General features: G+C 41.1%; 2 protein-coding genes across 5 annotated transcripts in view; one reads left to right on the plus strand and one right to left on the minus strand.

Moving 5' to 3' along the window:
- The window catches only part of pax3a (paired box 3a), an 83,788-nt gene that overhangs the window by 4,587 nt on the left and 51,574 nt on the right, over positions 1–27,627 (plus strand). The window lies entirely within an intron of this gene.
- Positions 261–27,601, minus strand: acsl3b (acyl-CoA synthetase long chain family member 3b). 4 transcript variants are annotated; one of them, XR_009791746.1, is made up of 16 exons: positions 27,372–27,600; positions 24,845–25,308; positions 23,194–23,371; positions 23,007–23,116; positions 19,853–19,991; positions 19,384–19,534; positions 17,329–17,452; positions 17,129–17,200; positions 16,909–17,048; positions 15,547–15,719; positions 14,983–15,057; positions 14,712–14,903; positions 13,347–13,461; positions 13,111–13,268; positions 11,501–12,080; positions 261–2,479 (listed from the first exon to the last, which is right to left on the minus strand). XR_009791746.1 is itself a non-coding variant. In XM_061797180.1 (15 exons), exons 2-15 carry the CDS (start codon positions 25,193–25,195, stop codon positions 11,923–11,925), a joined length of 2,133 nt encoding a protein of 710 aa, XP_061653164.1. In that variant the 5' UTR covers positions 25,196–25,308; positions 27,372–27,601; the 3' UTR covers positions 8,601–11,922. The 4 variants fall into 4 exon arrangements, 3 of the variants coding, with proteins under 3 accessions (XP_061653164.1, XP_061653163.1, XP_061653165.1); XM_061797180.1 differs by lacking the exon at positions 261–2,479 and having other exon boundaries at positions 8,601–12,080; positions 19,384–19,531; positions 27,372–27,601; XM_061797179.1 differs by lacking the exon at positions 261–2,479 and having other exon boundaries at positions 8,601–12,080.

Below are 27,627 nucleotides of genomic sequence, written 5' to 3' on the forward strand. Positions count from 1 at the left end.
AGAGTCGGAAGAGAAGAACAGTCGTATGCTCCCTTCACACAGGGCATACAGGAGGTCCAGAGTTTTATTTCTTCTATTTGCACAGTCTACTGAAACTAGTGTAAGACTCCTCGTCGACTAACTAGCCTACTTGTAGTCTACTACAACTGTCTGATTAAGACCTGACTTGGACTTGGCCACTCCAAAACCTTCATTTTGTTGTTTAAAAAAAAAAAAAAAAAAAAAAAAAATTCTATTCAGAGGTGGACATACAAACGCCAATCTCCATTATTTTAGCATTTATTATTTCCTTTTTCTGTTTGCGTCCACGCTCTACAGAGTGCTAGTCTATTATTGGTTTATTTTAGTTTACATGGTCCATAATAGGGGGTTGTTAAAGATCTGACTGCACAAATTAGTTCTTAATGGCTTCTTGTCACATTAAATGTCTCTTATGCTGCTCCTTCACATGGATTTTTTCCTTCTTTTTCATGGATGCACGTGGGCGGGCGCTCTCCTCGGTGCTCTGGCTCATCCCTTTCAACAGTATCGCTGTTGTGTACGAGCAGAGACACATTATGCTGGTGTCTATGAAGGGCGAGGGAGGGCGGCGGGAGAGGCAATGTGACGCACACACACACTGACGTCATTGGAGCGGCACAGGCACGATGCGATGTCACGCCAAGGGAACATCATTAGAACGTACGCTGTCATTCAGTGCAAGAAAATGGAAATTCATAAATGCATTTTATTTATAACAGCAAGTGAACGCACCATCATGTGGATTTAGATTAGAAATGACAAAGATATTAATGTTCAGTTTTGATCGACACTCTCACAGAGGTATGAATTTAGCAATATGTGTATTATTGTGGTTATAATTTGCAGTGGTATAGAAGTTATCCTCATTAAGGTTATATACAGTGTACAGGAAGTCCTCGAGTTACGACGTACTCGACCTACGACGTGTCGACTTTACAACGCCCATGCCTCATCCGCCATGTTCTCCCCAGCACCATAGTGTTTCTGCTTTTTATTTTAATGTATTTTAGTTTCTTTATACGAAGTGTTAACCTTTCCTGCTACGGTCAGGTGACCGTGGTCGGGAGACGCCTTCTCCAGGGCCGAGGTTGTCCTCCTCGGGCTTAACTCCCTTCTTGTTGCACAGCTGAGCTGGGTGGCGGCAACAATAAAGGCACGAAGCACTGATTTGCTGCTTTAATGGCTTTATTAGTTCCTCTGCACATTCAACGTCAACGGGTCCTCCGCTAATCGCTACTCTTCCCCGGTCGCCGTCACTACACTTCGCCCGGATGACGGCTGCGCAGTCCCGTCTCACTCACACATCGACCCACACGCCCACACACACTGAGCTTCCTCTCACAATCACGTGGGACAATACCCGTAACAGAAGTATTTCGACGTAAATTTCGAATTTAACAGTGAAATCCGACTTACGCGGAAATTCGGGTTACTTCGCCAGCATAGGTACGGAACTCGTTCGTAAATCGAGGACTTAGGCAGTAAAATTGTTAATTTTTCACAGAGGAAAAAGAATATATGCCTGAGTATTGTTATGTTGTCGTGCTGCTCTATTTGTGTTCAAATATCCATTCCTTAAAGTGTTATAATACCGCCACACAGATGCTATTTGTTAGCCCGTCTATGGAATTTCCCAATTGGTGTTAGCATTAAAGCAGAAGACTTTAAAGCAAAGTTATTGTAGTTCGTTTGAATACATGTGTAAATTGTCTTCATGCTTAGTTTGACAGTAAACTTTAACTGGGAGGGACCTTAAACAGCTTGAAACCTCTTTTTTGAAGATTTGTTCACTATGCCAAACTGGTGCTTGTTGTGAAGTAAGCGGAGTTGCGTTAGGTGCCACGATACAGCACTCGTAGCTAAAATTGTCGCTCACAAGTAAAAGCAAAAAATTGTCCAATCGACGGCTCGCTTCTCAGAAATTTCGTGTCGGGTCACTTGTACCTCAAGGCACTCATGTATTTGAAACAGCTCATACAGTGTATGTATCACTATACTAATTTTATTGGATCCACATCCTTGGCACACCCAGTAGATGTTTGTTCCTGCATGGTTTCCTATTAGAGTCAGTCCTCGTCTTTCTCGGCAGTTCATCCTCTCAGCCCTCAACGGATTTTCATTCATCCACACCCACCTTCCTTCACTTTGCCTGCTCTTTGGCCTCTATCCATCCATTCCTCCGCTCCACTCCCTGTTGGCCGCGTTATGATGCTGTCCTCCACCTTCCAAGCCCCCCCTTCAATGATGCTAAAAATACCCAGCATCGGTGAGTCATCGACCAGACGTATCGGTTCCTCCCCTCTAGCGGTCTCTTCATCCTCACTGCTCCTCCTTACATGTTGGCTCAAGCATATCAACCTCGACCTCACATGTTTTCGCACCTTTCAGTTGGCCTGGGGCAATAGCCAGTGCCTGGCATGGTGTGGCAGGGCACAGCCAAAGGTCACTTTGGCACAACCTGAAAGGAAAACTATAATTTCAAAAATCATGGGAATTATTATTTCCATGCACCTGTTCATAACATCACTGCACTGCAAAAACTAGTCTTAAAAAAAGTAATGAAATAAGGAATATATTACTTCATCTAAGCAAAATTAAATGTCAGTAGAACAGGAAAATCTGAGAAGAATTACTTTAAACTAGTAAACATAGCTCGCCTCCAAAAACCCCACCAATGTTTTAAAACTAGTGTCTTTATACTAACTACTCCTATAGAATTGTGATATTTCTTAATACCAGTAACACAGTCTCAATAACAACTTCTAATACCTTAGATTTTCAGGAAAAAAAAGACAAAAATTGGCTGTTGTGAAGTAATATCTTGGCGGATAAAAAGACCAAGCGTATTTTGCTTTGAGTTGAAATATTTCATCTTGATTAGATTTAAATTTTTATAGTAGTGTGCTACTTACATATTTGGGTGGGGCGTCAGGTTGCGTTCTTTACCACTTGTGTAAAGGTACTACCATGACAACGACCACTCAACAAAACCAATACAGTGGTACCTTGAGATATCAGTTACTCAAGAGTTTTTTGATACAAACCGTTGTCTGAACATTTTTTCTACTTTGACTTGCAAGCAAAATTTTAGATACGATGGGAAAAAAAGAGGCTTCAAGCTGTTTCCAGTTGAAGTACATATACAAGTACAAAACATAAGACAAAAAGAATTAGTGTATTTACCACATAACCACACTTACTTTGCTTTATGAAAGTCTGCTTAATGCTAACAAACAATGCAAACCGCCATGGACAGGCTAACAAATCGCATCAGTGTTGTATGTTATAACCATAACAATACTCAAAGGCATATATTATTTATCATCCACAAAGAACGACTAACAGCACATTTGACTGAGCAATTGTGATTGTCTCCATGTATACATGTATTTCTGTATTATACTGTCCCAGGTGGCCAAGGTGCACACACCAGAAGGAGCAGCAAATACACATTGAATTAAAGCAAAAAAAATGCAAACTTTACATTCTTTTAAATTTTAGTATTACAGTATGTTTTTATAAAGTCCAATACTATAGAATGCTATTACGCTTGTTAAAAAAAAAAACATTTTCATTGTTGGCTGGAATGAATTAATGGCATTTCCATTAATTTCAACTGGGAAAAATGATTTGAGATACAAGCCCTGTGAGGAGGGTCATGGAACAAAATAACTTGTATCTCAAAGCACCACTGTATTTGAAGACTTCAATTTGTTTCCTGCATGTGTGTTCATAATGCTGAATATTTTCAGATTTTAGGGCTTGTACTTTAGTCCGCTAGCCAGTGGAAAGATCACTTCTGCTCTCCAATTTATTGGCACTTGTTACTCACTAATCCCAGTCTATCCCTTTGCTCTGATGCGCCTCAGTCTGGCGGTTCGACCATTGTTGGAGCCCCCGGATTTAATTATTATTTCCTGCAGCTGACACCCACCCGCTTTTGTGGAGCCATCCTTGGGTAAACTCCAAGATGGGCTCAAGGTGGCGCGTGCGCATCGAGCACCTCTTGAGTCAGTGCGAGAGAAAGGACACGGTGAGAGAGTTGGCCTCGTTACATTAGTAGTGGGATGGCAAACAGAGCGACCGCATTCATTCAATATTGAGGATGTCCTTCCTGCTCCCTGCTGTCTTTGTGGTGCACTCACTCAGCTTCATGTGTGCTGCTAATGAGGGGAGCACTATGCAGAAGGATTGGATGGTGAAGGAAGAAAGAGGATAGTTTAGAGCACGTGTGGCGAACCTAAAGTTAGGGGGCCATATCCAGGCCTCACAGGACCTAATGTTAAAACATCCATCCAGTCATTTTCTATAGCGCTTGTCCTCATCCCAGTTGACTCTGGGCAAGAAGCAGAGTACACACTTGATTGGTCATCAACAAACCATTCACACCTATAGGCAATTTAGAGCAGCGGTTCTCAAACATTTTGGGTCCAGGTACCCCTTAAAAAAATATTATTTTCCAAGGACCCCCTCATTATCCTAATGCCAGAAACATAAATACCATATTTAACCCTGAATGCCATTGAAATTAAATGTTTTGAGGGAAAATGTCAGTGGTGAAAAGGGTTGAATTTTTTTTATTACTTCTTACTTTTATGCTCATATTTGATCATTTAAATTAAAATATTCAATTGTACTAACTGTAAATAACGAATATGACTTAATATTCATATTAAGAGAACAATTCAGTTTTGCAGCTACAGACGTAATAACTGTATTGAATAATTTAAATGAGTAATTTTGATGGTATTTTCTTAATCAAATGCAAGCCTGGGCGGCACAGTGACGGACTGGTTAGCACATCTGCCTCACAGTTCTGAGGAACCGGGTTCAAATCCGGCCTTGCCTGTGTGGAGTTTGCATGTTCTCCCCATGCCTGCGTGGGTTTTCTCTGGGTACTCATTTTTCATCCAACATCCCAAAAACATGCATGGTAGGTTAATTGAAGACTCTAAATTGCCCATAGGTGTGAATGTGAGTGCGAGTAATTGTCCATTTGTGCCCTGCGATTGGCTGGCAACCAGTTCAGGGTGTACTCCGCCTCTCGCCCAGAGTCAGCTTGGATAGGCTCCAGCATATGCCCGCGACCCTAGTGAGGATAAGCGGTACAGGAAATGGATGGATGGAAAAAATGCAAGCCTTTAGGGTTCTATAAGCTTTTATGGACAAATTTTTAAATTATTTTTAAAAATAGGTTAATAGTAGGGTTAGGTTCATAATAATTAAATATAAATAAAATGTAACAATGTTCATAATATTATTTAAATATCGTTACTGTCGGGCGGAAACCTGGTATGTCAAAATGTGGTCATTTTCGTATTTTTTTCACAAATCGAAAACCCCACGTCGTCTGTTGTTTTTACGCATTATCAACCAATTTAAAGTGTTGGAAATAGCTTCGGAACAAAGCTAGGTATTAACTTGGGCACTAGAATTGCCTGAGCAGTGTCGCAAAACCTCTTCCACTTCTCACTCTGTGGAAGCCGTGTGGCATTATAACGCCTCAAGATTGAAAATCTGGATGCTTTAGACAATGAGTGAAAATAGATTGGATAAACTTGATGAAGCCTGTTTTGGTTAAAATAAATAGCTCTTAATGCTTCAGTGCAGAAGGAAGCACCAGCCACAAAGCCTATTTATACTGCTTAGTCAGCTCATTCTTTTGTTTATTGCATCATTCATGACTGTAAGACCTTTAAAAGGAGTTTGGGAACATACAGTAACCACCGTTGTCCGCTTTTGTGACGTATTAGAGGCTTTCCGTCTGGTCGGGAGGTCAGTGTGAGCACAGACATTTTTTTTAGCATATTAAATTTGCGATTTAGTCTGATTTTGGATTGGTGTTGTTAATGTTGGTGCGCAACGTTTTTTTGTTTTTTTTACATCAATATAAGATAAAATACCAACTTGAACGATGCAGTGTTTGGCAACTCAAGGAAGATGGCGTTTTTTTAAATTCCCTGAAAAGTAGTGATTTTGGAGAAGCAAGGATTCCTCCTGACAGGGACGATATGTTTGTGTTAATATAAACATTCAGATAAAATCTGCTTATCTTACTGTATTACTCGACTATTATTTGTCCTAACCACTTAAATTAATAATACAATTTAAAAACATCTTCAGCTGCAACTCACTATCCATCATCAAAGATTTCCTAAATTCCTATCACAAAAAGTGTGCTTTTTCAATGAAATAATTGTCTATTTGATAGATTCTATTAGCTCTGATTAAAGGATGCTTCTTGTAGTGCGTTCTCTTAGCATTGGTATACTGGATACACGCAGGCATGCGCAACCCCCCCCCCCCCCCGATGGCCATAGGAACACGAGTTTCAGGGTGATCGGAATCTAAGGGGCTGGTCATACTTGTAAAGAGTGCACAACTTTACAACAAACTTTTAAAAATTTTTTATTACATAATATTCAAGGCCAACTGACAGAGATGAGGAAGGAGACACTTGCTTGAAGGCCCCCACCACCCCTCAGTCAGTAAGAAAGATGACTACTAAACACTGTACAGCAAACCTCTGCTTATTCACTACTTAATTGCATTTTTGGGGGAACCTATCCAGTTATTTACTACTTGTTTTTTTGCAGGGATCTTTAATGCTCATGGAAGCCACAAGGAATTTGTCTCAAGGGAGTAGAGTGAATCCCCGTATCTTCGTTACTCAACATTTAAAAATTTGCTTAAAAATTCCCCCATTCAAAGCAATAACAGAATTGCGTATCTGCCATCTGGCGGCATCTTGTTGTCAGAGAGATGATTTAAAGTGAGTTGAGGAGGTTCATTTAGACCAAAATGGTCCTTTGCCGCCATGTTGCGGCATCTATAGGTAATTACTAAGCCTTTTAGGAGGGTGTCAATTACAAATTACGAAACTTTGTATGCCAGGAAGGAGCTAAGTTTAACCAGTGATTAGTGGAGCGTCTTCGCTGCATGTGCATTTTTAAAAAAATCAAATAATCCATATTTATATTTAAGGGTAATGTTGTCCAGTGACTTTGAAATTATATTAATGAAATGAGTTTTATTTGTGTTTTGGCACTATAGCTTTTAGTATATTTATGAAATGGAAGGGTGCAAGAGGAGTACTGGTCTTGTGATGCCACATTCGTAGGAGCCCCGAAGACAAGCTCACGTGTCAGAAGGCAACAAGAATATACAAGCAAAAATATACAAGCAGAATTTCCATTCCTGGCTGTTAAAAAGTTCCGTCCCTCAGTGAACTCAATGGATTTGAGTTGGGGTAAGGGAGAGCGAGAAAACATTCCTGGCATTGATGCCACACAGAAAAATATCACCACAAAACTACAGTAATTAATAATGTATACATGGATTTAAATATATATATATATATATATATATACATACATACATATATATATACATATATAAATATATATATATATATATATATACATACATACATATATATATACATATATAAATACATATATATATATATATATACACATACATATATATATATACATACATATATATATACATATATACATATATATACTTATACATATATATATATATATATATATATATACATATACATATATATATACATATATACATATATATATATATACATACATATATATATATATACACAATGCACAGTATCACATGAATTTTCAATGATACTTGAAGTCTGATTTTAAAAAATAAATAAAAATAAAATTCACACCACACAAGTGATTATTTCAGTAATATATAGGAGTGTATGGGAAGCCGCTTGAGGGTTTATCCACTGTCCTTGATATCCAGCTTTAGGTCCATGTACTAGTAGCCTCACTAGTAGAACACCTTACGCTAGTAGGACGATGTTACAAGTGAGGCAAAACTGTTGACAACTGCGTGCTACTAGTACTATTCATGACATAAAATTCTACTATCGAGCACTTGACTAGTAGTACTAGTATGCATGAACTAGTGCACTGTTTTGCCTCACTAGTAACATCATTTTCCTACTAGTATGCCATAGTTGTGCAAAAATGTCATAGGGTAGTGGAAAAAGCATTGCTAGTAAAGACAGTGGTTTTACTAGTGTGCGGAATTGTCGTACTAGTGAGGACAAAGCCGGATATCAAGGATATCGATTGTTTTATTTCCTCACGATGCTCATTTGGTATCACTCTTGCCTAATAACGTACTCTATACGGTTTGGTGCCGTTGTGCACATGCGATTTCTACAACGCCGATTTTGACTTTCAACTAGGGATGGGCATCGATTCCATTTCTTTCCACGTCAGTGTCGTATCAAGCAGAATAATGCTGTGTGGAAGAGTCGTGAAAAGATTAATCAATAATTAATTTAACGATTAATTCATTGATTATCATGCCCATTCCTTCAAGTCTTCAAATACACTGACACAGCTACATGTGCTTTTCAGTCTCTTTACCATCCTCCCCTTACTTCTACGTGTTTCTGTCATACTACTGGACATCTATTACACTGATTGAGAACTGACTTTTGAAAAGTTCCATGGAGGGGATGCTGTCTTTTCTCTTTTGAAATCTTCCTATGCAATTCAGACTAATATTTGCATATAAATATTGCACAATCATTTGTATTATTTATATTCACAGGTAAAAAAAAATGCATGAGGAGAGAGTATAAACGTATAAATAAAAAGAAAATGTGGGAGGCAACAAAGGAAAGGCAAATTAACTACAGTACATTCCCTTGGAGACATCCATTCAACACTTATGCTACAAGATATTACTGGTGTTATCCCATTGAATGTGAGCTAAATGATGCTGAATTGCTTTATTGGTAACTTTAACTCAAATATTTTGGTGGTGGTAAGAGAACTGTTCATGCTGCAAGTTTGCAGCAACGCCACAAGGTCCATCATGGCGAGAAGAATCTAAGAAAGTTATCCACAATGTGACAATGTGCATCATGACTTGAATATAGTTTGGTGGTGAAGCTGCAGCTTAACAAAGCACATTATGACAAGAGGAATTTAAGATAAGTTAGCCGCAACCTGGAAAGGCGCCTCATGGCTAGAAGCACACAATGTAGTAAAATGGTCACAACCTGTAAAGATGCATCACGACAAGGAACAGATAACATAGTAAGTCATCTACAAACCAACAAGGTGCATGAAGATGAGCAACATAACAGCAATCTAATCTCAACCTGACAAGACGCTTCATGATGAGAATACAACAATTAAGTTACAACCCGAGAAGGCGCATCATGACGAGGAATCTTAACATATTAAGCTAGTTACAACTAACCAAGGCGCAGCTTGAAGCAATGAACACAGCATAGTAAGCTTGCCAAAACCCAACTGGGTGTACCATGATGAGAGGACGATAAAATAGGTTAGCCGCAACCCGACAAGGCGCATCATGACGACAGGAACATAGTAAGTTAGTTGCAGCTCGCCACGGCATAGTAAGCTGAATGGGTGCACCATGACGAGCAGAAAATAAACCCAGTTAGGCGGAACTCAACAAGGGGGCATCATGATGACGAGAACATAATGCAGTAAGTTAGCTGCAACCCAACAGGTTAACCCATGACAAAAGTTAGCTGCAACCTGACAGCGCATCATTATGAGAGGGACCTAACATAGTTAAGTTCGTCGCAACTAGCCTAGGCGCATCATGAAGCAATGAACAGTTTAATAAGCTTGGTGCAACATGATGAGAGGAAGCTAGAACAGGTTAGCTACATCCCGACAAGGGGCATCATAATGAGAGGAAGGTAAACTTAGCCGCAACCCATCAAGGCGCATTAAGATGAGAGGAACATAGCGTAGTAAGTTAGTCGCAGCATGACGAGAAGAACATAACATAAGAAACTAGCCACAACTCGACAGGGCGCCCCATGATAAAGAGCATAACATAAGTTACCCACAACTCAACAAGGTGCACAATGACAAGAGGAACATGACACAGTAAGTTGGTCCCTCCGACAAGGGCGCATCGTTACGAGAACGATAAAATTAAGTTACCCAGAACCCGACAGGGAACATCATGACAAGAGGAATGGAACGTAGTAAGTTAGTCATGTCACGACAAGGTCTATCATGACGAGAGGGACCTAAACTATCAACCCCACAAGGTGTTTCATGACGCGAAGATAGTAAGTTTTCACCAACCCGACAGGGCGCATCATAATGAGAAGAACGTTAACGGAATAAGTTAGTTGCATTACGACAAGGTGCATCATGATGAGAGGAACACAAAATATTAAGTTAGCCGCAACCCGATGAGGCGCATCATGGCGAGACGACTATAACATTAAGTTAGCTGCAACCCGACAAGGCGCATCATGATGCGAAGATAACGTTAATCAGTCCCAACCTGTCAAGTGCACATCACAGCGAGAGAGGAAGATAAATACTATGTAAGCCTCAACCGACAGGGCGCATCATGACAAGAGTAACATCGTGACGCCATAGTTTCTGAACCGTCTAGACGGGGTTTCTCATATTGGAGTGGAATCAAACTAGCAGCACACAGGTGCAAAACCGACACCACAAAGACCCGAGAGCCAAGTGGACGCCAAGTAGACAAGAAGGCTGTTGTCAAATCGGTAAACGCGTACTCAAGTAAACAAACTTTGGGATGAGTATAAAAATTTGTTCAGTCATCTTTGAGTCATTTGGGGAAGGAAACATACAAAACACAATCACAGAAAATAGTGATTAAAAAAAATACACGTCAAAAGAATAAAACCCTCCAATGAATACATAAAAACATCCGACTGATCTCTCATGGCTTTGCAACACTTTCTCCACCAACAAAAAAAAGACAAGCAACAAAAGGGCACAAAAATCTGGACTCTACTAGGAAACTAAAAAAAGAATCATTCCAGTATTGAGCAAGAACCCTGAAATTCTTTATACTAACTAATAACTAATGAACTGCTTATTTCATAAACTTGTTAAGCCAGTGTAGTGTTTCCCAACCTTTGAGCAAAAGCACATATTTTACATTATAAAAATACAGCACACCTGAGCAATAACATCACAAAAAGTGGGTAAAAAGTGTAACGACCATTTAATTGTTCTGCCTGTCACTTTATGTCGTGGGCATAGATAGAGGAACAAAAATATATTAGTAGTAGTAAATAGTTTTTGGACCAATTAACTCATTCACTGCCGTGGACACTTATATCCGTCAACTGGAATGTAACTGTTTACCGCCACCGAATTGGAATTTTCTTTTGTTTGGTAAAAATATGATGAACCGTATAAAATCACAATTATAATTTTTTTGCCATTCTTGTGAAAATACGATGAACCGAATAAAATCACAATTACTTTTTGTTTGTCATTCTTGTGTGGTGTTGTTGGTGTTTTCCAAATATAAAATATGCGCATTGGCTCAGCTAAGGTTGGGAAACCGTGACCTTTTGCATTCTCACTCACTATTGGTGATTCTATTAACTGTTGATAAAGACGGGGGGAAAAAAAAAAAAAAGATTTTATAACCCCATATTTACCTGTTTTAAACACCCACAAGGGATCCTGCCATAAGGTGCAGCTCATATGACCATATTTGCCCCTAGTTTATTTTGGCCAAGCTGTACCAGCAGTGGGCGCCTCGAGGAGGAGCGAGAAATAGGAGGGCCGCAGACGCTGAACCATGTACATCCAAAGCTGATATTGGTTTCCCTTCGTGCAGAAGTCCGTGCGTGGCCTTGGTTGCCACGGCAACTCCATCACTAAGAGCTGCTCGGGAGTGCGAGTCACTGGTTGTATAGAAGGTAGAAGGGACAGGCTGGATTCTTTCTGTGTCTTGATCATTGCCGGGGTCTGTCTTGTGTGCGGATGAAAAGCATAACGCACCCACCCCCAAGCTTACCTTTTGGGGGGGCTTCGGAACCAGTTGTGTATTAGTTATGTGCGCAAGTGCGTGTGCATGTTATTTCCCTCCGTACATCCTCTCAATGTCTTCTTGGTAGTGCGTTTTGAGCTCTTTGCGTTTCAGTTTGAATGCATCCGTAACCAGGCCAGTCTCTGGTGTCCAGGGTTCTGCGCTCAGCCGGACTTTTTTGGGGATCTCGAACCGCTCCAGTTTTGCTGTGTGAGGGAAAGAAAGCAAGAGGATCAGTGAACACGATGGTCTAATGAACATACACCAACTATCCACAATATGGCAACATGCAACCATCTAATGAGATGTAATGCATGAGCTGTGTGAACTACTCTGCCTTAAAAAGGTAATGAGGCTGTTTTTAGTCACACATTGTAAAAATACAGAATTTTGAACATACGCCAAAAATTGTAAGCATAAAATGTATAGAAAAACTACCGTTTGTGGAAAGTGCTCGTGCACATATATTTTTGCCATGTGTAAAGTCACGACAGTTAGTCCTAGCGCTATATTTAATCCAGTATGCTAGCTAATTATGTTAATGAGGCTCAGGTGAAGGGGCTTTCTTTGTGTTGAATAATTTATTAATGAATACATCTTTATGTAACACACTTTGTGCACATGCTAACTAGATGCATGGCGTTGATGCTTTATGAGCCTGTCCATTTTGAGTGCTTTGCCACAATCTTGTGGCATCCATAACCAATTACAAACAGGATGCAACATCAATAGTTTCTTTTTAGGAAATGCAGGATGCCACAGAAGCTGTTTAAACTGTAAATTTGTTTTCTATGAAAAGAGTAATAATGGCATTTGTTATTGCTTTGGCTTTAAATGTCGGTGGAAGCTACTTTATTATTTTTTTAAACATGGTTAGCCATGACATCTGCTAGCCAGAAGCTGAGCTGCACTGTTTTTGTTGACACCCTGCAGCTCAGGCAGTTACACTTCTTGTCCCCTACCTGATATGTTCTGTGTAGGGACCATAATAATTGCCCCAACATATTACATAGTTACTCATTTGGTTATTAACATTTTCATGGCTAGTTTGAAGAGAAGTTAAGGAATTGGGGCAAGCTTTCGCAGTCCAAATACAATGATGTAGAGAGTACATTGTTACATTCATGCTTTTGGCAATCTTGTGTGTCAACTAGAACTGAATGCTTTGTATTGGATTATTATTGTTATTGGTCATATACTGTTGTGATTAGGGAAGAGGATAAAAAAAAGCCCTACATGAGATAGCGGCCTCTGTGAGGATGCGCAGTACTTCCTTCTCCATCTGGGGGTTGTTGCAAATCTCCTCCCACGTACCCCGCACCTGCAACCGCTCCGCCAGCGCCATCAGCAGTTTCTGGTTAGGCACCACAAAGCTGATCACGTACGATTGGTCACTGCAAACCAACACAGAGATGGTAAAAATAAAATAAAATCTGCCTCTGTAATGGCGGTCTTTCATGGAGGGACTTTACCTGTTGGCATAGGCACAAATATTGTCTATGAGTGGGCAGTTCTTCAGAACGGCCTCCACTTTTCCCAAAGAGACGTACTCGCCAGCCTGTAGTTTTACCAGGTCCTTTTTGCGGTCTGTGGAAAAATAACACATCACTATCCTAAAAAGTCCCTCAATTGGATGGTGAAATGAAAGCCATGAGTAATTGACTTCGCACTGAAAAGGTTTGTTGGCGGCAAAGCACTGATTTTCTATTAGAGAGGTCTATAACCTGACTAAATGAAACTCCTCCCCTCATTTCATAGTTCCTTGGTACCAAGAGATGGCAATAGGCAATACAAATACAGTGGTGCCTTGATATACTAATGACTTGACTTAGGATTCTTTCGAGATACGAACTGTGGTTCCGAGGATTTTTTGCTTTGACCTGCGAGCAAAAATTGCGATACAAGCACTGTATGGACATGACAGTAAACTGAACTCACTCACTTCACAACAAGCAGCAGTTGGACAGATAGTGAACAATTCTTTAAAAAAATAGAGTCAAAATAAAGTCATTTATTTCCATTCCCAGTTGAAGTTTACACAACTTACACTCTGTGGAGTTTGCATGTTCTCCCCGTGCCTGCGTTGGTTTTCTCCGGGCACTCCGGTTTCCTCCCACATCCCAAAAACATGCATGGTAGGTTAATTGACGTCTCTAAATTGCCCCTAGGTGTGAATGTGAGTGCGAATGATTGTTTGTTTATGTGTGCCCTGCAATTGGCTGTATACTCACACATTGTGTATTTAAAACAATCCCGTAGCTTTGCCTTAGAAAATATCTGCTTAGCTTAATGCTAACACACAAAATAAAACACCATAGGTCTAACAAATAGCATCTTTGTAGTGGTGGTATAACGCTTGAGGCAACGGATATTAGAACAATCGGTGCAGCACGATGTACGTGTTGTTGGTGTAGACAGACAAACTATGCTTACAGGCATATATTCTTTATCCTCTGCGAAAAACTGATATTACTGCAGCTTACTGAGTTACTTAACAGTAGTGGTGAAACTCATTGTTTGTATCTGCTACCCCGAGGTGGCCAAGTCAGAAGGAGCCGCAATTAATCACGATGTGCAAACAGTTTAACTCTTCTAATAGAGTGGTATTTGACTTATAAAAAAACCCAGCATTTTTGGGGAGAGGCTGGAACGGATTAATGTTATTTCTATTCATGTCACTGGGAAAAGAACAAATTAAACTCGTATCTAAAGCCAGCACTCTATTAAGAGAAAGATTCACCTATCCCATTCAAAATAATACTGATGAATTGAATATTTAATTTTCATTTACTTTATTAAATGTAAAGCCAATCCCTACTTGTTAATAGGTTTCTCACCAATGATCTTGAGGCATCCGTCAGAGTGAAACTCTCCGATGTCTCCGGAGCAGAACCATCGCTGGCCTTTCCTATCCACGAAAAAGTCCTCTCGGTTCTTGTCTTCGTTTTTGTAGTAACCCATCGTCACGTTGGGTCCACCAATTAAGATTTCCCCACGCGGGTTAGGCTTGTCCGTGCTGTAGTATCCACCTACAGATGCACAGGGTTGCATCTTCGGAACGAGGAAACCTGCGAAACTTAGATTATCATGTCGCTTTGCAGGACTTACCCTCTTCCCAGTCCTTGAGCGTAATTTCTGAGCAAACAAGCGGTGCGCCAACCCGTCCAGTGCTGTAGTCCCAAACTGCAAAATATCAACAAAGATGGTAAATGATGGCATTCACTGCCAAATATTAATACAGTAAAAACCACTATTCGCGGGGGACAGGGATAAATTTAAACTGTAAATATGCCACAGAGTATGATCCCCAAAAGACATATTTCTAACTTATCTTACAATATTACCCTTAAAAATAAATGCCTGTTTAAGAGTCCACTAACTACTCAGGCTAAATTGAGCTCCTCCCCAAATTAGCTCGTGGTGTATAAATCGAGATGTAGAACTTCAACAATACTTCCTTGACACCAACTTCTACCTTCCTATTAGCCGGGCGTTGGCGTCATCTTGTGGCATCTTAGTGCATTATAGAAAGCGCACATAAATGTGCAAATTTTCAGTGAATAGCCAAGGATAGGTGTCACAGAAAATTTAAATGCAAATAGGTGCATTTGTAAATAGCAAATCGCGAATAGGCAGGAGATTCATGCTAGCGAACAGCATTTTTGTAGTTACCCTCACTGATGGTGCCGGCTCCACAGGTCTCTGTCAGCCCGTAGCCTTGCCCCACGGGGCAGCACAGGCAGATATTCATGAAGCGCTGCGTGGCGGCCGACAGCGGAGCTCCGCCTGAGAGCAGCACCCGTGTGTTGCCACCCAGCAGCGCCCGGACCCGCTTGAACACTAGACTAAAAGACATGATAAATAGTGATGATTGTTAAAAAGCCATTCTGACCAGAGGAAAGTTAACTATCAGCCATTTGAGCAGTAATTCCCAAATGTTTTCGAAAAGGGATAGTGAGGGAGCCTGTCTAATTTGGACTGGGAGGTCTTTCCATAGTTTGGGACCAGCGATAAAAATCTCCATCCTGTGTGAGTTTACTCTTGGACTTCAGTACTTCCAGGAGCAGCTGGTCAGGTGACATGAGAGCGTAGGGATGGAGCAGCTAAGGTGGGGCGAGACCACTTGAAAACAAATAGCAGTCCTAAATGGAGCTTTGAAGTGCACAGACAGCCAGCGGAGGGAGGCCATGATAGGAATTATGTGCTCCCTCTTTCATGTTCCAGTTAAGAAGCGAGCATCGGCACTTTAAACAAACTGAAGACGTTTGAGGGAGCACATTGCAATGCACCAATTTCAACTCAAGGTCCAACTTGAAACTTAAGACAAGGGAGAATCAGGTATGCTACGGGAAATTATCCAATTTCACTTAATTTGTCCAATAATCATTATTCATCTACTACAAATAATGGCTCTTTCTTCATCTATTTATGCCAGCAATGTTTAGTGACAAGCAGAACATTAAATGCTCTTCCACTAGATGGCAGAAGGTACTATGTTCCTGTGTATCCACGTTGCAATTCATACAACAGAACAATAGCTTTGCTTAACTAAAGAGGCTCACATCTCACACAGAGTAAGTAAATTGAGATGAGGTCATCATTATTTCAGTATATACCTTTTGTTATTTTTGTTTGTTGGTGCGCCGTGAAGTTTTTATAATGTAAAATATGGGCATTGGCTCAAAAAAGGTTGGGAAACACAGTATTATAGAACATGAAAGATAAGGTTTTCATGTTGACTACATATTGTGACTTGTATCAGGTATATTGTGTGCTAAAAGTGGGGAGCGGCATTTAATATTTCAAACTACATATAGTACTGTTAGTAAGTTGTTTTGGCCATTTAAAACACTTTTTATTTTTTAAAATTAGCTTAAAACGGAGGATGTTAAATTCAGCCTTGTGTAAACAATTACTTTCTTAGCTGCACACTAATCCTAACTATTGCTCGTTACATTCTGAGCATTTGCCCAGTGACGAAAAACAAATGCCAGAGCATCTTTTTCCTGCGTTATTGTGTCGAGCATGCGTCACCTGTCACAGAGAGGCGTGCTGTAGCCTTTGGAAATCTGCTCCATCTTGTAGTTGTATGCCAGCACAAAAAGCGTCTTCTGCAATTTGCTCATGCCCTCCACTTTTGTCATCACATTTTTATAAATACGGTCCATTATTTCCTGTGGGTCAGGCAGAAGGCTAATTAGTTCACACTTAATTCACATACAGCATGCTGAAAATGCAGCATTCTAAGACTCACCGGTACAGCGGCCATGAGTGTAGGTCTCAACATGCTAGTGTCTCCTTTACTTCCCTTTTTTATTTTGGTGGACTGCAACAATTAAACAGCACATCACATCAACTCTCTTGTCAGTGTCTTTAGAACACATTTTGTCACGTGACAGTAAAATCTGCTAAATACGATGTTTACCTGCGGCAAGTGTGCGTTTGTACACTGACCTGGTCGGCAAGAGTCTGCGGGGAGGAATAGCCGATGCGACAGCCGTGAGAGATGCACACCAGCTCGGCACTGAGCTCTAAAACGTGGGCCAACGGCAGGTAGCCAATGTAGGTGTCCGTTTCACTGCCAACACACAAACAACAGCTGCTTAGTTTCCTGAATATGCACAGAATATGACTCACCATATTTCCGCAAATACTGGCCTTCACTTTAATTAATTGTTGGTGAATATAATTGCCTCAGTACATAGACAATATTGTTAACATACTGATATTAAAACTGCTTGAAGTACACTTAAAATGTTTTTCAAAAGTGTAATTACATTACATTTCAATGTGATTACAGTGTGTACGAGGGGTATTTAAAGGCTTAAACTATAAAACATGTTTTATTTTGCATTCCATTATTCATATTTTCTATGCAGTTTATGCTTGCAATTTATGTGTTCAAACATGTTTACAATGTGTTTTAAATGTTTAAAAGTGTGAGACATGGGCATTTTAAGGCTAAAACTACTTCTTTTTCTTAAACTAGTCATTCTCTGTCTTGCCATTAACTTGTTAAAAAGGTTGACCTACAATTTCATTGCCATTTTGCACATCTCTGTCGGGACATTATCCGTATGCTCACTTTTTTAACACGCTGCATTATTTGCATACTGTTGTTGATTACTCCTGCCCACTTATGTGTCTAAGAGCTCTCTGCACCATTTGCACAATCATCACTATACCAGATCATTGCACTATTAGTCACTTTAAATCACTCTAAATTGCTTGAGGACGGCGGCCGACTGGTTAGAGCGTTTGCCTCATAGTTCTGAGGACCGGGGTTCAATCCCCGGCCCGGCCTGTGTGGAGTTTGCATGTTCTCCCCGTGCCTGGGTGGGTTTTCTCCCACATCCCAAAAACATGCATGGTTGGTTAATTGACGTCTCTAAATTGCCCCTATGTGTGAATGGTTGTTTGTTTATGTGTGCTCTGCGATTGGCTGGCAACCAGTTCAGGGTGTACCCCGCCTCCTGCCCAATGATAGCTGGGATAGTCTCCAGCACTCCCGCGACCCTTGTGAGGATAAGCGGATCAGAAAATGGATGGATGGATGGATGCTTGAGGACTCTGCATCATTTGTACAATTGCCACTTTATCAGTATCACCACACTAGTGGCAAACTTTCATTGCTCAATGACTTTCCACACGTGTTTTTTTTTATGTCCTAAATGTATATTTTGTGGCAGCACGATGTACGACTGGTTAGCACATCTGCCTCACAGTTCTGAGGACCTGGGCTCAAATCCCAGCCTCACCTGTGTGAAGTTTGCAGGTTTTCCCCGTGCCTGCGTGGTTTTTTTCCCTCCCACATCCCAAAAACATGTGTCGTCGGTTGACTGATGACTCTAAATTGCCCGTAGGTGTGAATGTGAGTGCAAATGGTTGTTTGTTTGTACGTGCCCTCACCCGAAGATAGCTGGGATAGGCTCCAGCACGCCCGCGACCCTAGTGAGTATAAGCGGACAGCGTACAGAAGATGGATGGGTGGATGTATATTTTGTCATAGTGGCTGTTTGTCGTCATACTAGAGTGGCTCCAACTACCGGAGACAAATTCCTTGTGTGTCTTGTAACATATTTGACCAATAAAGATGAATCTATGTCACAGATTTTGTATCGTTATTGTTTACTTATGAAATTAAAAAGACAAAACAAATTCTAATTATTATAAAAATGCATACAAATAAGTCCTCCAGCTAATAAAAGACTCATCTCGTATTCTCTTGCGAGCCCTGGCCTCATCCCCACGAAACACCTTCAAAATCTACATTAAGAGCCGGAACCTGTTTTAGCAGCAAAGGATGGAGCATCTTATTTCCTTTTCCCTTCCTGTATAAGTCCCAATACTTATTTCCACACCGTGGATTGTGTTAGTGTGTTTAATGGCCACCAAGCCCACACGTGACTGTCAGTAATTATCGGAGGCCATTTAGCACTGACACTGAGATGGCAGTAATTCCACTGAGGAAGTCTTCGAGACCTCATGGTCAATTTAATATTTACATACTTGAGGTTGGGGATTCGCTCTGCCATCCCAGTGATGCCGGCGATGATGTTGCCATGGGAGATCATGACACCCTTGGGGATGCCCGTGGAGCCGCTGGTGTACATGATGACGGCAATGTCCGACGACTGTGGCTGTCTGCGGTCTCTCGCTACTGAACGCACACAGACAAGATGGCAGGTGTGAGTTTCATAAAAAATGCTTGATCACAGTATGCGTGAGTGAGTGTGTCGGAAGCCATTTTGTGCATGTTTTCTTATTCAAATGACAAGTAGCAGTCATAAATTCATATACAGTGAACCCCCGTTTATTGCGGGGATACGTTCTGATATTACAATGCACATAAATCCATTTTCACATCAAGGTGTTGGCCTTGCGTTTAGCCCCCTACACACCCACCCACCCCATCAGTGTACTACCAGTTCCCCTGCAAAATTAGAAAGCTTTTTAATCCGTTTGCACAAACACTCACAGTTTTCAGGCCTGGATCCCATCTCCTTAACAGCATCCATGCTGTGGATCGTGATGCCTCTAGGGATGTCCTGCCAGCTCGACAGCTTCTTGTCGACCACGATGACATACTGCAGCCTCGGAATATCGCACAATATCGCCTGGTGGGAGGAACAAAGCAATAAGACAAAATGTTGATTTCATTTAAAACTAGTGCATTGAACCCCCGCTATATTGCGGTTCATTGTTTGCGCCCACGCTATATCGCAGATTTTTAAGCAATGGTTTTTAGAGTGTAGGCCTGCAGGCCAGTCTGAATGTGGAGTTGCACGCCTTCAGTGTAGTATCATGTTGTCCTCCAACATGCCGGGTAACACTAACTAAACTACTAGAAGAACAACAAAAAATAGAAGAAATAGAGAAGATAATATAGAAGAATAAGAACTATTCGAAGAACTACTAATGTAGAAGAACTACCAGACAAAGAAGATATGGTCCCCAACTAAACTCCACTAATAGTCATTGTTTCCACTAAATAGAGATAATATACCAGTGAGTATTGTTTTGTTGTGTGGTTTGTTTGTGTGTGTGGTAAAGTAGCAATTCTTTGAAGGTTTTTAATTACCTCAACATCATTGCTAATTTCGATTAGCCAGTCAATTGAGTTTTGCATTAAATGTTAGCATTAAGCGAGCAGACTTTCGTTATTATATGGTTTGGCATGAAAAATGCGACAAAAAAAACAAACATTGTAAAGTGGTCCCCGCAGAGATTTTTTTTTATTTTAACATAAATTAAGCATTCTGGAAGACTCTGAAGAGTACAATAAGGCAAAATAAAACACATTTTCTTCACGCAGAAAAACATGTATTTACACCGCTCAAGTACATGTTGATGTACAAATTTAAAATTATAATTAAATTTGCCTCATTTATTTCCTTTTTTGTTTTGGCCCCCAATTTGAGCCAGGCTCATCTCCACCTGCACCTGATGCCTGCTTCAAGCTGTGCCACATGAATAGCATCCTCCTCTTTAAGCACTCATTCTGGAAAAGAATTGACTAAAATCATTGTGTTTCTCACTTCATTTTTCACTATTACCAACTTCAAAGGCTAATCCCAAATGCATCCTCCAGGAAAATATTAATATTTTTCTGTTTTTATGGGCCATGTTTGACTTTGAAGTTAGTTCATTCTGTGTTGTGACATAATCCCTAACATCGCTCCGTCGCTTAATACATTTAAGATTAACATCCGTAAACTAATTAGATAATTGGAGGCTCGTTTCCCAATTAATACAAGATGTGCTGGCGGATCAACTGTTGTCGCCGATGTGTGCTTTGCGGTTCCGCTGGGACCACAACCAGGGCCACGACCCCCAGCACCTCAACGTGAAAATACAAAAGACAAGTGTAACAAATACGACACGGGCTGATGTGACAGTCAAAACTACAAAAAAAAACATCTGCAATTTACTGAATGGTGTTTTCTCAAGTTATAAGTGAGCTGAAATATTCACGTTTGGGCAGATAGTGCCAGACAAATACTACAATACAAGCTGTTGTTTTTGTTGGTCTATATGTAAACAAGTAGCGCGGCGTTGCCTTCATGGTAACGACGACCTTCCCAACATGGCCGCCACGTACGGACGACGATCAGTGGGGCTGGTTTATTTAGTGTGAATACCTATGTCCGAGAAGCCCAATGGAAAACACAGTGTGAGGTCATGTGACTTCTGTCGTTTGAGTAGTGAACTAGACTTAAAAGTGACTGGCGCTTAAATTAGATTGACGCAAACAGCGCCCAATGCCGAAGTCGAAGTCGTAGTCTTGCGCCCGAAATAGTTGATAAATAAGCAATAATTGATAAATAAAAGTAGAGAGTGACATTTAGATCATTGTAACGGAATAAAAGTACCATTACCGCTTAACAGCAGAAGTGACGGAAGTTATTTTCTGGTCTTGTAAACTCCTGTGAATTATCCAAAGCAGGTCCCGAGCGCACAGGCGGAACCTCAGGCCACATATTAGTCCACCGTGGAGTAATATTCACAATTAAATCTGTGTGTGGATGGCGGATATGTGGAATGGATCTAGCTGCCAGCGTTCAAGGAGTATGACCCCCCCCCAGGAAAAACTCATCGGATCTATACGATTCACGTAAATGTTTACATACGTTTGATCCTCTTTAATTTTAAGTCAATTTTTTTGTAAAGTTCAACTGGCAGAAATAAACAAACACCTTGAGGCAAGTACACTTTGTCTCTTGTTTGGAAACCTGTGAGAGCCAGTCTTCTTTTTGTTTCCAAAAATTGATGTTATACAAAAACTCACATTTCTGAGTGAGATCAGGTGCTAAAAAATACTTTTAAAACTGTGTTTTCATTAGTTAAAGTGTAGAATTGTTTAAACCATTTGGGGAGGGGGAAACCTATATGTATTTATTTTTTATGCAGTCTATTTGTTTTTTATATAGTCTCTATATTGCAGATTTTAATCTATCGCAGGTAGTTTTAAAACATCCCCACAATAAACGATTCACCGTACTGTGATTTCCTTCAGGCGGCACGGTGGACGACTGGTTAGAGCGTCAGCCTCACAGTTCTGAGGACCTGGGTACGATCCCCAGCCCCGCCTGTGTGGAGTTTGCATGTTCTCCCCGTGCCTGTGTGGGTTTTCTCCGGGCACTCCGGTTTCTTCCCACATCCCAAAAACATGCATGAATTGGAGACTCTAAATTGCCCGTAGGCATGAGTGCGAATGGTTGTTTGTTCCTATGTGCCCTGCGATTGGCTGGCAACCAGTTCAGGGTGTACCCCGCCTCCTGCCCGATGACAGCTGGGATAGGCTCCAGCACGCCCGCGACCCTAGTGAGGAGAAGCGGCTCAGAAAATGGATGGATGGATGGATGATTTCCTTCAAGCTAGTAATATAGAGTCTCCAGGCAGGGCAGGTACCTTGAGACGACTCTGCAGCAAAGTGTAGAATTGTTTAAAGCATTTGGGGAGGGGGAAAGCTATATGTATTTATTTTTTTATGCAGTCTTATTTTTTTAATATATATATAGAGACTATATTGCAGATTTTAATCTATCGCTGGTAGTTTTAAAACATATCCCCACAATAAACGATTCACCGTACTGTGATTTCCTTCAAACTAGTAATATAAGGGCAGGTACCTTGAGACGACTCTGCAGCAAGTCTTTACTGGTGATGATGTGCGTGACCTCAGTCTCGTTCAGACCGTGGGCGATGGCTAAGGGTCCGAGAGTGGCGTACAATGTGATGACTGTCAAATAAGGGAGGAAAAAAAATCACCAATCAGACAGTACTTTAATGCCCTGGGTTGAAATAAATGTCACTCACATGGGAAATTGTACATGAAGCAGGCTTGCGCTGCCACAATCCACTCGGCTCTGGTCTCGCAAAAGATGGCAATGTTGCACTGAGGCTTCTGGCCAAGAGCCGCCAGACCGCTTCCGAATGTCCTGGCCGCCTGGTAGGTCTCATCGTAGGACAGCCAGTTGTAGTTCCCGAGAATGACCTGCACACACAACATACAACTGCGCTGTTTGCTTGTAAAACTGCTCTTCAGGTCTTCACATCATCTCTTTAGTCAATAAAGAAACAGCCAGATTTGCATCCAAGTGATGCAATTATGCATGTTTCTACAGTTGATAAATCGTTCGACTTTTTAGGCTGGCTGGTCGCAACATTATTAATATCTTGTCAAATAGTGCCCCATGCAGGGCCCTTGCCACTATTACACTAACTGTCCTTGGTGCACAAGACTGCTTTTGTTTTTGCTTGTAGAAAATCAGCCCAGTGTTCTTTTTGTTTGCATAAGCCTACTAATTAATTGCACCGCAATGTAAATGGTGGAAAACATTGGCAATGGCGAATTAAAGTGGAATCTCCCAATTTTTTTATGATCTTAAGATTGTACATTTTTTGGGAAACCCAGCAAAATTTGCAGGAAAAAAATGTCCCCAAAACTTGACTCAAATCATCACCATGAGAGCGGTCTCATGAGACTTCAGCTCAGTAAGCAGCAAAGGAATCTACTCCACAAGTGTTTTGCTTTTTCTTTGACTTTTTGTACTGTTGCCAGTGCAGACCAGTACTTGCAATTGCAAAGAGGACAAAAGTGATCGACCATCGAACCGGAAAATTAGCTTACTACTGTAAAGTACATGTCGGGACCATTGTGATCATAAACCGTGGAGAGACTGTATTTCATATGGGGACATTATAAAAATATGAGCAAAAATGGAGGTCATCTATCCAATTGGAAACCATTGTGTTTGGAGATTTTACTATACAACCTCGATTTTACTATACAACCTCGACTTACAAGTGAGCCGACTTTTTTTAGATGTAGCCGTCGCTCTGCCAACTTTTTTTGTCAAGTTGAAAATTTTGAGTTACGAAAAATAAGAGTGGCAGCAAACATCACAACAAGCAGTAGCTAGTCAACAATTATTAAAAAAAAGAGGCCAGTTGCTTACTTCAAGCTGTTTATTGCCACTCCCATGTGAAGTTTAAACATGAAATAAAACAAAAATCACATTGCATATTTAATTATACTGCATAACTAAGGGAATCCCGCTAGCTTAATGCTAACACACAATGCAAAATGTCATAGACTGGCGAATGAAACTAGTATTGATGTTCTGGTAGTTATAACCATTTACGCAATAGATAAATACAAACACATGTAGACAAACGATATAATACTCACTGGCATATATTTGTGAAAAACGACTAATATTAGTACTGCAGCTTACTGAGTCACTTAGTTGTGATACTCTTCTTTCTGTGTGTATGTATTATACCGTCCTTTTGTGGCCAAGGCGTGCACACTAGAAGGAGCACAATGTGGGGCTGAAACGGATTAATTGCATAGCCATTCATTTCATTAGGGAAAGAAGATGTGCGATCCAAATGTTTCAAGCGTGGACACGGAACGCATTAATCATATGTCAAGGCACCACTGTTATGGATGTTGTTGTCTCACCTTCTTGAAGATCTTCCCGTTGGGTTGGAGCTCATCCTCCTCACTCAGCACCTCCCTTGTGCCCAGACAGTCCCTCTGGGGAAACCTCTTGGCTGCATATTCAAACACTTTATCCAGCGTGTCCACCCCTGGGAGCAGCCACGCCACCAGCTCCTGTTGGCTGTTGATGGCCCTGTACGGCCCGGCTGGGTGTCCGCTAACTGAGCGCGCTTTGATGCGCCGTGCCCGTTCCAAGTTGTTGCCGGCCCCGGAGAGGAAGTACCAGGGTATGAAGGTGATCACTGAGTAGACCCAGACCACAGAGCGGAACACCTGCAGGAGCAGGGGGTTGATGTCCTCCTTTAGCTTCATCTTAAGAGGAAAAAGTCACAAAGAGGAGAAGCAGACTTCTGCAAAAATAAGTCTTGCAGATGTGGCTGAAGGTTGGAGGTTGTGGTTGCTTTCTGCAAGGGAGTCAGCCCGACCTGCATCACAGAAACATGAACCTTAGAAAACGTAGCCTGCATTAGCAAAAATTGAAAAGCAGCAAACTCTATAGGAACCCACAGACAATGATAAATGAATCCTTTTCTGGCTGGAGCCCACCTCCGATCTATTCTTAGCCCCTTCTCACAGTCACCAACATTTATTAGAGCAGATTTGTTGGACAATTGGGATGATGGGATCGAAGGCAACAATACTAATATCCATCCATTCATTTGCTGTAGCGCTTTATAACAAAAACGTTCCTCCAAAAGGCTATTTTTCCATCCAGCCATTTTCCTCACCGCTTATCCTCAGTAGGGTCGCGGGCTGCTGGGGCCTTTCCCAGCTATCTTTGGGCGGGAGGCGGGTTTCACCCTGAACCGGTCACCAGCCAATCGCAGGGCACATAGAAACAAACAACCATTCGCACTCACATTCACACCTATGGGCAATTTAGATTCCCCAGTCAACCTACCACGCATGTTTTTGGGATGTGGGAGGAAACCGTAGTACCCGGAGAAAAACCACCCAGGCACGGCGAGAACATGCGGACACACACACACACACACACACAGACGGGGCTGGGATTTGAACCCCGGTCCCCAGAACTGTGAGGCAGATGTGCTAACCAGTCGTCCTCCGTGCCGGCCAAGGATATTTTTTTCCGACAGAAAAAACTAAATTTCTCCGAAACCTTTCATCCAATTTTCAAAAGTTTCTGTGCGCTGTATTCAGGTTGAAGTGGCCACTCCAGCCAGACTCAGCATTTTGACAGAATGTAATATGGGGCAAATCTCATCACACTGGTACTTAATAGATTTTCTAAGAGTCTCCCTTGCCCAATAGACCAGGGGGTGTCATTAATTTTGTGAACTGTGGGCTTGTAAAGCCCTTCGAGACCCTTATGATTAAGGGCTAACACAAAAGGCATCATGGTGACATAGTAGCTAGCACAGCGGCTTAATAGTTCTAAGGTTGCGGGTTCAGATCTGGGATCTGGCCTTTTTGTGTGGAATTTGATTGTTCTCGCTTGTGATTTTGTGAGTTTTCTCCAGGTACTCTGGCTTCCTCACACTTTCATGTTAGATTCACCAAAGACTTGGGCTGTCAGTGTCAGAACTAAATACTTTTAGAAATTATAATTATATCGCTCCTATTCCATCCATGAATCAAATTCAAAAATATTTTATTAAAGTCAATTGCAAAATATTTGTTTCCGCAATTACCGTTTTATAAACCGACTGTTGTTTAGTTGGTATTGTTTAACAATTAATTGATTGTCAAAATAGTTGATTAATCAATGAATTGTGAAACCGCTACTGAAGAGTATCAAACAAAGGTATAATGAATTGTGCAGCTAAGATGGGGGTTCAATTATCAAATGGGAGGTGTTTTAGCAAAACTAATTTAACAGTGCAGAGCAAAATGTAACACTGGACAATGAAGAGGGTCGGTCACAAATGACAGAATGCAAACTATCTTTCTGTAATGGTGGGTCTTAACGTCTGTTAACTCAAACAAGTGTACTTCCTTCAACATTAGATTTGTGCAATAAATAGTGTGTTACAACTCAGACAACTATTTAATGTCTATGTATCGATTACTTTCGGCCTTACGACCCACGGATAACACTTGACGAGATCAACAAATGACTCCAGACAGATAGGCTGCCCTCACATACAGTATTTTCGATAACCAATTTGCTCAGATAAAGCCTGTGTGGGTAAACGTGGTTTTAGTGTGAAACTACAATACATGGCGTCCACCTACATAAGGTTTACATTGTTGTTATTGTTTTTTGTTTTTTTTAAGCTGCCAGCTTCCAAGCTTGCCGCAAGCTCAGAGTCGGACAGACGCTAGCAAAAGAGGAAGCCACTTTTGATCGATTTCCATTCACACTCACGGCAGCTGTTGGTGCAATAACAATCTATTAAGTGCACATAATTAAATCAACGTGTTTGTGTTTTGGGATAGCGAGTGGTTTATACGCAGAGTGCCGCGTGATTTAGCATCCCGGTTGCTAACAATCGGCAACATTGCAAAGCTTTCAATACATTCTCACCTCATCCGCTACGCCTGCGCTTCTGCCGGATTGAATCGGCTCCTGCTATCCTTCAGTGCGAAGTTCCGACATTATGTTGACGCCATCTAAAAGCACCGTGTGTCTGGCTTCAAGTCAATATTTCAGGATTTAATTAAAACCCGCATAAAATTGGGTAAAATGATACATTTTAGCGTCAGGCAGGGGAGCGCTCCAGCCCGGAAGCGACTGGATTACGTCGTAGCGGTTCGCGGCCCGTGATTGGAGGAATGGAGGT

Source organism: Phyllopteryx taeniolatus, chromosome 14 (genome assembly GCF_024500385.1).
Source record: "Phyllopteryx taeniolatus isolate TA_2022b chromosome 14, UOR_Ptae_1.2, whole genome shotgun sequence".
Taxonomy (NCBI): Eukaryota; Metazoa; Chordata; class Actinopteri; order Syngnathiformes; family Syngnathidae; genus Phyllopteryx; species Phyllopteryx taeniolatus.

Coding starts and splice junctions, on each gene's coding strand:
- acsl3b (XM_061797179.1), bottom strand. CDS start 25,195: ATGAAGCTAAAGGAGGACATCAACCCCCTGCTCCTGCAGGTGTTCCGC. Junction 19,992..23,006: donor TGCTGCAGAGTCGTCTCAAG/GTACCTGCCCTT, acceptor TCCTCCCACCAG/GCGATATTGTGCGATATTCC. Junction 12,081..13,110: donor CACAGAGGCCGCTATCTCAT/GTAGGGCTTTTT, acceptor TCCCTCACACAG/CAAAACTGGAGCGGTTCGAG.